The 12,476-nt window shown below is 41.4% G+C and overlaps 1 protein-coding gene across 4 annotated transcripts in view; it reads left to right on the forward strand.

Moving 5' to 3' along the window:
• The window catches only part of CCDC77 (coiled-coil domain containing 77), a 32,781-nt gene extending 20,652 nt beyond the window's left edge, over window positions 1–12,129 (forward strand). For all 4 annotated transcript variants that reach the window (XM_029955310.1, XM_029955308.1, XM_029955311.1 and 1 more), the window contains 6 exons: window positions 1,204–1,295; window positions 2,447–2,595; window positions 6,917–7,136; window positions 10,007–10,132; window positions 10,231–10,383; window positions 11,157–12,129. In XM_029955310.1, coding sequence (XP_029811170.1) covers window positions 1,204–1,295; window positions 2,447–2,595; window positions 6,917–7,136; window positions 10,007–10,132; window positions 10,231–10,383; window positions 11,157–11,303 — 887 coding nt within the window. In that variant the 3' untranslated portion in view covers window positions 11,304–12,129. The remainder of the gene's footprint in view (window positions 1–1,203; window positions 1,296–2,446; window positions 2,596–6,916; window positions 7,137–10,006; window positions 10,133–10,230; window positions 10,384–11,156) is intronic.
• The last annotated feature ends 347 nt before the right edge of the window (window positions 12,130–12,476 follow it).

A 12,476-nucleotide genomic window follows, 5' to 3' on the forward strand; every position in this document is an offset into this window, starting at 1 on the left:
AGTTAAGCAGCTGACTTCAGCTCAGGTTATGATGTCACGATTTGTGGGTTCGAACTCCACATCGGGCTCTGTGCTGACAGCTAGCTTAGAGCCTGGAGCCTGCTTCAGATTCTGTGTCTCCCTCTCTCTATGCCCCTCCTCTGCTCACACTCTATGTCCCTCTCTTTCAAAAATAAATAAACATTAAAAAAAAAAGAAGAATTGTCCAAGAGTTTTTCAGAAAATGCAAAACTGCTGGGTGCCTTGGAACTAGTGGCAGCACTGGTCTGGAGGAGAGGTTGTCTGGTTGGTCAGTGTCAAACTTGCTCTGGCAGATACCCAGTTACCAGTCTTGGAGGGGCGTGGGGCTGGTTTGGTGTAGTCAGGTCCTGCCTCCACTGTGGGCCCAGTGTCCGGTCCCTGAGGCCCCACCTTGTTGGTGATAGGGAGACATCCCAGTCTCTCCTCCCCAGTCGGGTGTCCCAAACCACTGTTCAGGCTGTCCTCCCAGTGCTGCGTGGTGTGAGTAGGTTGCCCCCCCACCCCCCTCCACAGTCTCCTGCACTTCCCTGGAGCTCATCAGGGGTCCCAACCTGGATGTGCTAAAAGGTCCCACTCTGCACGCCCCACCAAAGGGCCTCCTCACAGTGCCATGTGGGTGCGAACAAGGCAGTTTGTCGCACTCCACCAACTCCCGTCCCCCCCTGGTGCCAGGCTGGGGTTTAAACCCTGATGTCTTAAAGGGTCCTGTTCCATCATGCATCCAGGTTTTTGGGAAGTGCCCTCACCCCACCCCACCCCTGCCATAATGGCCTCTGGCTGGCAGGTACAGGCAGGGTCTTAGGGTTGCTTATTTGTAAAATAATCCTATCTTTTGAAAATTGGGTGATATATCATGACCAGATGTTTAGAGTTAGTTTTCTTTATTCCTACCTTTTCTGATTAGATTTTACAAAGAAAATAGACACAACTCCAAAGGAAAATTTAGTGTTTATTCTTTAGAAAGGTGAATATTATTATCCAGAAGACATCCTAGCAGAGTTCCTTTAGAGAGTTCCCATTTGAAAAACTATTACTATAGCCATTAGATGCTTTCATTCTTCTTCCTTTCCTTCTCTTACAGATAAACCCAACCAGACTCCTCTGCAGAGCTAATGCTGATGCTCAAATAGCCAAAAGAAATACTAGGTAATGGTCTTGATTAATTTTTGTTTGCTGTTTTAGATTCTAAAGTAAGGAAAAGAAAACCAGTAATGCGAGTGAAAGAAGAAAGTTCTGAGCAATACCAGAGAGACATACAAACACTTATCTTGCAGGTAAAGAATTTATTTTGGCAGACCAGAACAGTTTCTGTCCACAACTTTAGCTTTGTGAGGCACACCTTTGTTATCATATAAGTATCTCATTACATACATGTTATATCTAGGCATCAAGTAAAGAAAATTTAGGTTGTTCCTAATTTCTAAGAGTTTATGTTTTAAAACCATGATTCTCTTTGGAGCCATTCTAGAAGCGCTATTCTGAACCTTCTATTCCTTCAGCTTATATACTAAGTCTTACCCAACAACTCTCATACAGTAAGAATTGCCTTTGTGATTGGCATATGGGATCTGTGCTGATAGATTGGCCTCTGAGGGTAAATCTGTTTATTTAAGTGCATGTATTCTAGAGGCGCCTGGGTGACTCAGTTTGTTGAGCGTCCGACTTCAGCTCAGGTCATGATCCCATGGCTCATGAGTTTGAGTCCTGCATCAAGCTCTGTGCTGTGAGCTTCAGATCCTCTGTTCCTCTCTCCCTCTGCCCCTTGCCCCACTTGTACTCACTCTCAGAAATAAACAATCATTTAAAAAGATGCATTTGGCCTAGGAAAGTCACGAATCATCCTTTTACCCTCTGGTAATTGTGTATCATTTAACAGGATTTTTCATCTAGTTGCACTTAAGTTCCTGTCCTTATTGGGGACATGAGAGGACTCTGTTGCTTTAAATGACAGTTCCTATCTTTGGCCAGCGTCTCCATTTGGAATCATGACAGCCAGAATCAGAGAAGGAAATTATGTTACACTGATTTTGCTCCACCTTTTAAATTGAAAAATGAAGAAAAGAGTCATTCTACTTCTATGCAACTAGGGAATCTTAAAAGGAAGGCAGTCCTAAAAATCCAAAATAAGAGCAACAAGATGAGGCTCTTCGCGTAAACAAAACTGGGTTTTTTAGCTTTTTGTGTGTGGCGTAGATGCTTTGTTTAGTGTGGACAGAGCTTGCTTTTGCGTGGCCTACCTCCATTTTTAAGCCATTAAATAAAAAGGACACTTAAGATTTTTCTTCTATTTGTTTTGCTGCTGTTCTTTTGTTTGTGGGTTTTTGTTTTGCTGTTTGCATTTTTCGGGGAGAGGCTGACTTTTAGAGGTAGGAAATAAATGAAAACAAGGCAGGAATGCGTATGCCACCCTGTTTGGCCTCCCTAGGTAGAAGCGCTGCAGGCCCAGCTGGAGGAACAGACCAGGCTTTCTCGAGAGCAAGTGGAAGGGCTCATGGAGGATCGACGGATCCGCATTGAGGAAATACAGGTTCATCAACAGAGAAATCAGGACAAAATCAAAGAGCTTACCAAAAGGTGAGTGTTCAAGAAAGCTGTACCTGACAGATTTTTACATTTTTCTGAGTGGCTTAAAAGTGAACAGTCCTGGGGCACCTGGGTGGCTCAGTCGGTGACGTGTCCAACTCTTGATCTTGGCTCGGATCATGATCTCACAGTTCATGAGATCAAGCCTCGTGTCAGGCTCTGTGCTGGATAGTACAGAGCCTGCTTGGGATTCCCTCTCTCCCTCTCTTTCTCTCTCTGTCCCTCCCCCTGTTCACAGTCGCTTGTGTACTTGCGTTCTCTCTCAAATAAACATCAAAAAAAATGTTTTAAATAAAATTAAAAAAGCGAACAGTCCTATACTTCAGCAGTGTAGGACCATGGGACTGAGAGGGACCTCGACAAATTTGTCTTCCCCAGTCACCCCTGCCTCTATGTAGGTGGATGTCCAGGCTTCTCTAGGAGTGTTGACGATTCGTTTCTTGAAGAGCTGGCACGTTTCCACATGTTCCATGAATCCACTTTAGTGTTTTAGCTTCATCTTAGTGGTTAAGAAGTGTTCTTTTATCCACTGACATGTTATCTGACCCAGTACAGTAGAGACCTTTTCTTTTGGTCAGTCCTTCACGAATGTGGGAAAGAATGACTACAGACCTGCACAAAACCCCACAAATTTTCTGTCCTAACTTTTTTTATTCCTTATTTGCTTGCCATCGTTCTGCAGTCTGACTTCATCCCCACCATTTTACTGAGCCCTCTTGAAGGTCATCCTTGACTTTTAATTTCTGTAACCAGTTCTCTCTTTACAGTCTTCATTGTAGCTCATGTTGTTCTGTATATTTGACACCTTGAATCACCTTCTCTTTGAAATTAATCTCCTTTGATTTCTGTAACAGCTGTCTTGATTATTCTGCCTGTGTAATCCTCCCTTCTTAGCCTAGTGAGCCTATTTTCTGGTTCCAGTGGCCCACTGGACACCTTCAGATGAATACATTTGAACACCTCCAATTTACCATGACTGAAACCAAACTTTTTCATAATAAATACCCTCTTGTCTCATCTCACTACTTGATTCTTTTTCCCATTTACTTTAATGATGTCACATCCATCCCGTTTCCCAAGCTTGAAACCTTAGAATTATCTTCAACTCCTCATTCTCTTGTTCCCATATTACAAGCCCTATTGAATATGGGCCTGGAAAACCTCTCCATTCTCTCCCTCTCATCTCTCATTCTTCTCACATTGGTTCAAGCTATTATTCTTTTTTTCTTTTCTTTTCTTCTTCTTCTTTTTTTTTTTGATTTTTAAAAGTAATATCAGTCCCCAATGTGAGACACAAATTCATGACCCCGAGGTCAAGTGTCACAGGTTCCACCAATTGAGCCAGCCAGGTCCCCCCAAGCTATATTCTTATTTAAATTGCTGCAGTAATCTAACTGTCCCTCCTATTCCTGATCCTTTTGCATTCTACAGTCTTCTTCCCTATTCTGAGTTAGTGCCTCCATTAGGTAGTGCTAAACATTTGATAGTTTTCCATTTATCTAAATATGATAGTCCTGATATCTTAACATGAATTACTAGGAATTTCATCACCTGGCACCAAATTAACCTTTTCAGTCTCGGTTCTTCCTCTGTGGCTGTAATTTACTTTATCCTTCAGTTCAACTAATAATCTCTATCACCTATGGGATACTTGCTCTGTGGCAGGCACTTTGCTGTGCATTGTCACCTCTTCTGATGACTTTCCCAGGCAGATTTAAATTTTTCCTCCTCCACATTCCTATAATGATTAGTATGCCTCTGGTGGCACTTATCACCACCTATTAGAGTGTGTCTGTCCCCCCAGGGGCTTGCTGTAGCCTCTATCCTATGCTATGTGCACTATAGGCACACAATAGACATTTGTTGAGTACTTGGTGATCCTTGTCAAGCTGCACCTTACTGCCTCTTTTCTGTGTTAACCGTTCTACATTTAAAAATTTTTTTCATGTTACATTTTCATCGCTTTATATTTTTTACTGCCTCTTCCTCCACCTGAAAGTATGGGGCTTAAAATTGAATGTGATACTTAAATTAAGATTTCTGGCCAAGGCAGGGTAGGAAATGCCTTCTGGCTCTTGCAGGCTCTGTTTCTCTGAACACAGTGCAGTATGTTTGCATTTGGACAGCACTTCTCCACCTTCATTTTTATTTTTCATATTTTGGCCTTATGCATAGGATTTTCGCTTTTCATTGCATTTTAATTGTCTTTACGGGAACAGTGTTCTTAAATTGTCACAGTAATTTGTAATTTTATATCTGTCTTCTAGAATATGAATAACCATCCTAGTTTAGCATCATCTGCATATCTGAGCACATGATCAATCCCTTACATTAGATAGATCATCCTAAGGATATTGAATGGCATGAAATCTAAGGCCATTAATGACTGTCCTTCGGGTCTCTTTCAAACCATTTGTACATGAACAAGACCATACTCGCCTACTTTGTAATTGAGAACATAATGTAAGATAGAATAAAATAACTCATTGGAAGCAAGAGAGATCCTTGTGGTAACTAAATCAGTCTCTCTTTCTCTATATACATACATGTATACCTGAACATATATGCATTCATCTGTGACAGTTACCCTGTGTTGTGCCTGTATTATACTATCATTTCCCCCTTCTCTGTGTATCCTGTTACTCATAAAAACAACTCAGTGTGTCTGACATTTGGTCAGTGGAAAATTACAGTGATTGCCTCATGGTATTTCATATTCTTTGCAAACAGTTTGATCATTTGATATAGTGGTTTTTTTTAATGTTTGCTTATTTTTGAGACAGAGAGAGACAGAGCATGAGCAGGGGAGGGGCAGAGAGAGAGGGAGACACAGAATCTGAAGCAGGCTCCAGGCTCTGAGCTGTTAGCACGAAGCCCGACACGGGGCTTAAACTCATGAACCAGCAGGTACTGACCTGAGCCAAAGTTGGACACTCAACCAACTGATCCACCCAGGCACCCCAATACAGTATTTTTCTAGGTTTTGATGTTAAACTGAAGAATTGCTAACTTCTAGGGATATCCTTTTGAAGATATAAACATCATTTGTCTATTCCAAAATCTCAGAAGTGGTGGGAATCTATTCAGCACTTTGTGTCTGTTTAGTAGCTGGTACTGTCTTTGAAAATCTGGTGATAGTAGTGGAAAAGTAAACGATAAATAAGGCACATGCTTTCACTCAGGTTAGAAAATATGCATGGTGGGGGCACACCTGGTTGGTTCAGTTGGTGGAGCATGTGGTGCTTAATCTCGGGATGGTGAGTTTGGGCCCCACATTGGGTGTAGAGATTACTTAAAAATAAAATCTTTTGGAAAAAATTAGAAAAATGGGGCACCTGGGTGGCTCAGTTGGTTAAATGTCCAACTCTTGATTTCAGCTCAGGTCACCATCTCACGGTTAGTGAGTTCAAGTCCCGTGTCAGGCTGGAGCCTGCTTGGGATTCTCTCCCTGCCTGCCTCTCTCTCTCTCTCTCTCTCTCTCTCTCTCTCTCTCTCTCAAAATAAACTTTCGGGGCGCCTGGGTGGCTCAAGTCAGTTGAGCATCCAACTTCAGCTCAAGTCATGATCTCACAGTTCTTGAGTTCTAGCCCCACACTGGACTTGCTGCTATCAGCACAGAGCCTGCTTAGGATCCTCTGTCCTCCATCTCTCTCTACCCCTCCCCCACTCATGCTTGCTCTTTCTCAAAAATAAACACTTAAAAATAAATAAATAAACTTCAGAAAAAGAACAGAAAATATGCCTGTTGACAGTTAAAACAACGTAATGTATAAGCAAGTGTTGAATTAGAGCACAGGGATACAGATTTAAGCTGATATGGAATTTTGGAGAATAGAGAAACTAACTAGGCTTGAAGCTGCCACGATGCCTCCATGGAGGAAGTTGATGTTGAGAAAAGGACAAGATTCGATACCAGGCAGTTGACGTGTGGAGCACAACATAAACAAAAACAAAACTCTTTTTAACATTTTAGAACTTGTGCTAACTCTCAGCCAGGGAACAGTCCACATTTGTGCAGGCTATATGCAAATATTTCTGTAAGTCTTTCAATTATATAACAAGACATTTAGAAAAATATCTATAAAGCCCCGTCCTTTAGCCAGTGAGCCTGGGTAAGTTCAGTACACTTTGTCCAGTAAAACATATAAGATTGCCAGTGACCAGATTGTGTTTTTAAAAGTGCTGATGATATTTTGCAGAATTTGCAGATTTCACAATTTTTAATGAACCTATATCTTCCCTTGTCTGAATAAATATGAGTCATATGTGTCATGTAAGCATCTTCATGTCTACATTTGATTTTCTTTCTTAGTCTCCATCACACCCAAGAACTTCTCTATGAGAGCACTAAAGACTTTTTGCAACTCAGATCTGAAAACCAAAATAAGGAGAAGTCATGGATGCTTGAAAAGGATGATTTGATGTCAAAGATTAAGCAGTACAGCATGCAGAGTAAGAAGAAAGAAGACAAAATTAGACAAGTTTGGCCAGTCATTCATGAGAGTCATCATCACCAAAATGAATATGTTAAGGTAGTTTTTATGTCTTATAGAAATTGTTAATTTTTCTGGAAAAATTGAAAGAACTCAGAGAATTCCAAGGAACTTGAAAATCGTCATACAAGATTCATTTAGCCCCCAAAGCTGTTATAGCAGAGCCTCAAGGAATGGGTTTTTTGGGACACCTGAGTGGTTCAGTCAGTTAAATGTCCAGCTTTGGCTCAGGTCATGATCTCATGGTTCTCGAGTTTGAGCCCCAAATCAGACTCTCTGCTGTTGGCGTGGACCTGCTTGGGATCCTCTATCTCCCTTTCCCTGTGCCCCTCCCACATTTGTGCATCCTCTCTCTCTCTCAAAAATAAGTAAAATAATTAAAAAGTAATAATGATAAAAAAATATTTTTAAAAATTTATTTTGGGAGGGGGAAGGGGGTGTTGGTAATGGAGGAGGGCACTTGTGGGGAAGAGCACTGGGTATTATATGGAAACCAATTTGACAATAAACTATTTAAAAAATAAAAAAAAATTACTTATTTTGAGAGAGAGAGAGAGAAAGAACATGAGTGGGGGAGGGGCAGAGAGAGAGGGAGAGAAGGAATCCCAAACAGGCTCCACACTGCCAGCACAGAGCCCAGTGTAGTGCTCGAACCCATGAACTGTGAGATCATGACCTGAGCTGGAACCAAGAGTTGGACACTTAACCTACTCAGCCACCCAGGCGCCCCAAGAAATAGGTTTCAAAGAGTAGTGGTACCATTACAGAGTTTGGAGATTTAGAAACTTAAACTACTAATTGATTCATTTATATATTGAGCAAATACTTATTACACTCCCAGTATGGGCTAGGCTCTGGAGCTACAATAGTAGATAAGTTAGACCAGGCCTGCCTTCATGGTGTTTACATTTTAATGGGTGAGAAGGGGGACACCTGGCTGGTTCAGTTGGAAGAGCATGCGACTTGATCTTGGGGTCATGAATTCGAGTCCCACATGGGATATATAGATTACTTAAATTAATTAAAAAAAAAAAAACTTCAATGGGTGAGAAGGAATAGAAACATTAGCAAATTAAATGATTGGGGTGCCTGGGTGGCTCAGTCAGTTAAGCGTAACTTCAGGTCATGATCTCCTGGTTCGTGAGTTGGAGCCCCACATCATGCTCTGTGCTGACAGCTTGGAGGCTAGAGCCTGCTCTGGATTCTATATTCCTCTTTCTGTGCCCCTTCTCCCCATGCACGTACCCATGCTCTCTCTCTTCCTCTCTCTGAAAAATAAATATTTTTTTTAAATGATAGATTATTAAAGAGTGGTATTAAGGAATTAAAAAGATTATATGAAGATTATATGTAGTTGCTGAAAGTCTGCTTGTGTAGGGAAGCACAGGGTCCCTCTGTTAATGTCTGGTGTTTTTGCAGAGACCTATAAAATGGTACAGAGCCGCCGTAAAGACCTGGGGATGAATATTCCAAGCAGAGGGAGAAGCCAGTGTACAGTATATTCAGGGAGGGGCAGCTGGCTGGCTCAGTCAGTAGAACAAGGTCCTGAGTTTGAGCCCCATGTTGGGCGTGGACCCTACTTTAAAAAACTTTTTTTATTTAAAAAAATATGTTTAGGAAAGAGCGGGAATATCATTGTAGTCATAAAGGAATAAGCGATAAAGAAGTGGAAAGCAAAGATGTTGGAGGGTGGGCAGCAGCCAGTTGTGGAGGGCCTTCTAGGGCCTGTGCATTTCCGGTAAGAATGCTTTAGCTCTAAACATTGTATGTCTTTGAAGGATTGTGTGTAAGGAAGAAACATAATCTGATTTAGGTTTTTACAGATCTTCTGGCTGCTCGATGGAACATATATAATATGTGTTGTATTTAAAGAAAAACTCCAGGGACCCTTGGATGGCTCAGTTGAATGACTGATGCTTGGTTTCAACCTGGGTCATGATCTCACGGTTTGTGAGTTCAAACCCACATTAAGCTCTGCACTGACAGCGCAAAGCCAGCTTGGGATTCTCTCTCTGTTCCTCTCCTGCTCGTGCTTTCAGTGTCTCTCAAAAATTGTGGGGAGCAGCGAAGATCTCAGCTGCTTGGCCATTTGCTAGCGGGATTTGTCACTCCCTGAGGGGAGTTGCAAAATAGGCAGGGGAGCGCCACTCCCTGCCAGAGGAGTAGCCAGAAGTTCAAAGCTCAACCGCCTGCAGGCAGGGTAGCTTCAGCCCCTCAGGCGCTGTGCTAGAACACTTTAGTCCCGTTCCTTTTTTACTCCAGTCTTAATCCCTTGACCCTGTTTCCTAGCAACCGACCTGGGTCTGCTGCCTTGTTTTCCCCCAGCCTTGAAGGCTTTATAAGGAACAGTTTTCTCAATAAACTCACTCTCGCTCGCTCTCGCTCGCTCTCTTGCGCGCGCGCGTGCGCGCGCAGTTGTGTCTTTACTCTGTGCACGTCCCTTTTCCTGCCCTTTTTCTCCCTCCCTCAGGAAAAGAACCCACGACGACTCCGCCCTGCCGGTCGGGGTGGACGAGACAGGTACCGCCCAACGCCGGGGACGAGCGCTCCCGGACCCGGCCTCCGGGTTACGACAAAAAATAAATAAATAAACTTACAATAATTAGAGAAAAACTTTAGAAATGTGTCCCAAAACATATATTACGTGAGATAGTTCTGAGCTCCATTATCTGATCCTTCTCAGAACCAAAATATTTGTTTTATTTTAAAGAATTTCTATTATGTACACTTCAGAAAAAAGTTAAGAGAATCCTCTAGAAATAAAGGCTTTCAGATGTTCTCCAAATCCCTTGCTGTCTTGTTCCTTAACTCATTTTAGACTTCTGGAAATGCTTTCTTTCCTTTTTTTCATTGTCTAGGTGCTATTTGAATTAACAAAGTTATAATTTTTTTCCCCTTCTGACGTGCAGTCCCTAAAGGATAAGTTAGTACAAGAGAAAAAATTGTCCAACATGTATCAAGAGCAGTGCATTTCCCTAGAAGAAGAACTTGCCCGAATTCGTGAGGAAGAGGGAGTGAGGAGAGAGATCTTCAAGGTACAAAACTCTGCCACTTCTGATGGAGTGGGAAATACAGATGGTTTGGGGAATGCTTCCCTCATCTTCAGAACTGCCTTGCCATGTCCCTATTTTAGGATCGCACTAACAAGATGGGGAGGCGCTTACAGGTGGTGACAAAACGCTATGAGGCCTTGGAGAATCGGCGTCTCTTGGAAGTAGAAGGCTTTAAGACAGATATTAAGAGTCTCCGGCAGAGACTGAAAGACCTGGAGCAAACACTCTATAAGGTAATTGCTGATTCTGAGTGACCGAGAGGGAGAAAAGGGGTGCAGGTGAGGAGACATGGCCGTGAGGGCTCCTCAGAAGGGAGCTGTGTAGATACCAGTGCATCTCCTTACTTACTCCTTACTAGGCCTCACTAAAATCAGGTTAGTAAGTACACACCAGAGGGAAGACAAAGTAGACTGAACTCATTGATTGCATCATTATATTTCTGTCTGAGCTAAACTTAGAGAGAGCTCCATCCTTCCCAGTTCAAGAAGTAGAGTCCAAGAACTGTGTCTATTTTACCAGTGGAGAAAGTGGGTAATTGAGTAGTAAAGTAATTTCTCCCTATCAAACACAACTTTATTTAGAATCCAGGTTGCCTCAGGATCCTTCTTAAGGAGATTTAACCAGTTTCCATGTATCTTCAAGGATTGCTTTGTGCCAAACAAGGTCAATTATGCAAAAGAAGAGATGCTTTCTTTCATTCTTTGGCAGTTTTACCAGTAATGTTCATATCGATGTCTTTTTTTTAACTCATCATTGTTTATGATCTGACTCATGACTTCTTTACTATTGTGTGGGAAAGCCAAGAGTCTCATGCCTTTTCTGCTTTAATTCTCTACATTTTCCATCTTTTAGTTAGTCATTAAGCAAACAAAGGTTTGAATGTGTCCTATGTACTACAAGTCTCACAAAAGGAGCCAAAGAGTCTAGCCTTTTTGACTGATTTCTTCCCCTGGCAAGTGCCATAATCTATTCTTCTTTTTTTTTTTTTCCTTTTTCCATTCTCTAGGCAACACTTAATGCCCAGGCAAACCAGGATCTTGCCATTCTGTGTGAGGTGCGTGACAGCAATAGGCGGGCACATAAGATACAAGGAGAACTGAAGAACCTTAAGTCCAAAATATTTGGTCTGGAGAATGAACTTAGACTCTGTTGATTTTACGTTTAGAAATGAGCCTTGTCTGGAATAGGTCTGCTTCCTGAAATCGGAGGAAAAGGTCGGTCATCTTCTCCCAGAGCCTGTACACACAGAGTCGGCTAGAACAGTGATGTCTGTCATATCCGACAGGGTCACATCTGTCACATCTGTCATATCTGACAGGGCTAAGAATTAGGAATCACTAAAAGAGCTCTTCTTTCATGCTAGTAAGTTTTAGCTATACTTTTTGCTGACCTAGTAATTTTTCTTTTTTTTTTTTTTGGTCTGGATTGTAACCTGAATATACTTAGAGACTTTCCCACATTTTTTCTCACATTCATAATATAATGATAGTTTTCTGGGTTTTTTGTTTTTTTTAAGAAGACAATGAGTGAAAATTTAGAAAGTATTTTTTGCTACGAGCTGGGCTGAATGTCAGTAGTGGAACACTTTCTCTGAGATCAAGGCCTCCTCTGAAGTTGCCCAAGGCAGCAAATCACAATCTGTCAAATGTGAACAGGTAGTAATCCTGCTATTTAACTTTCTTCCTTCATGAGAACTGAATTACCTTTCTTAGATACCCAGTCTCAGGAAGTGTCACCAGAGGGCACTAGAGACCCTACTCTTTCTTTCTACCTTTCTTTCTCTCTTTTTCTTTCTAGAGACCCTACTTTTTAAGTAAAATGTTCATCTAGGAAAATAAAAGTGCCACTCTGGTAAGAGTGAGTGAAACATCAGTGATCCTTGTATGAAAGTTCATCATTTTACCAATAACATGCTTTTAAACAAATAATGTATATATTCTATATTAACTATTTTTCAATAAAAAATGTAGTTGACAATATTCTAGTTTTCTAGAATTTCTTGTTAAAAACCACATTTATAATTTTGTTAATGACTTGGTTTACTTGTTCCATAGTTTGCAGTTTTGTAAAAGTATTAAAGTTTTGCTCTGAAATTCTGTGATTTAATAAGCCTTTTTGTTTTGCCTAGTGTTAAAACAACTGTAATGAAAAGCTAGTTCTTTAAGTGCTAGGTAGAACAAAAAGAAGAACCATCTACTTATGTAAGTCCTCTAAAGCCCGAGACTAATTCCTAATCCCTCTGGGAATTTCTGGATGAACTTGTTAGTGAAAAAAACTGATCGGTTATCATAGGCATTGAAGAAGAAAGTAGTACCTCCTCCTGGCA

This window comes from Suricata suricatta, chromosome 10 (genome assembly GCF_006229205.1).
Source record: "Suricata suricatta isolate VVHF042 chromosome 10, meerkat_22Aug2017_6uvM2_HiC, whole genome shotgun sequence".
In the NCBI taxonomy this organism is placed as follows: domain Eukaryota; kingdom Metazoa; phylum Chordata; class Mammalia; order Carnivora; family Herpestidae; genus Suricata; species Suricata suricatta.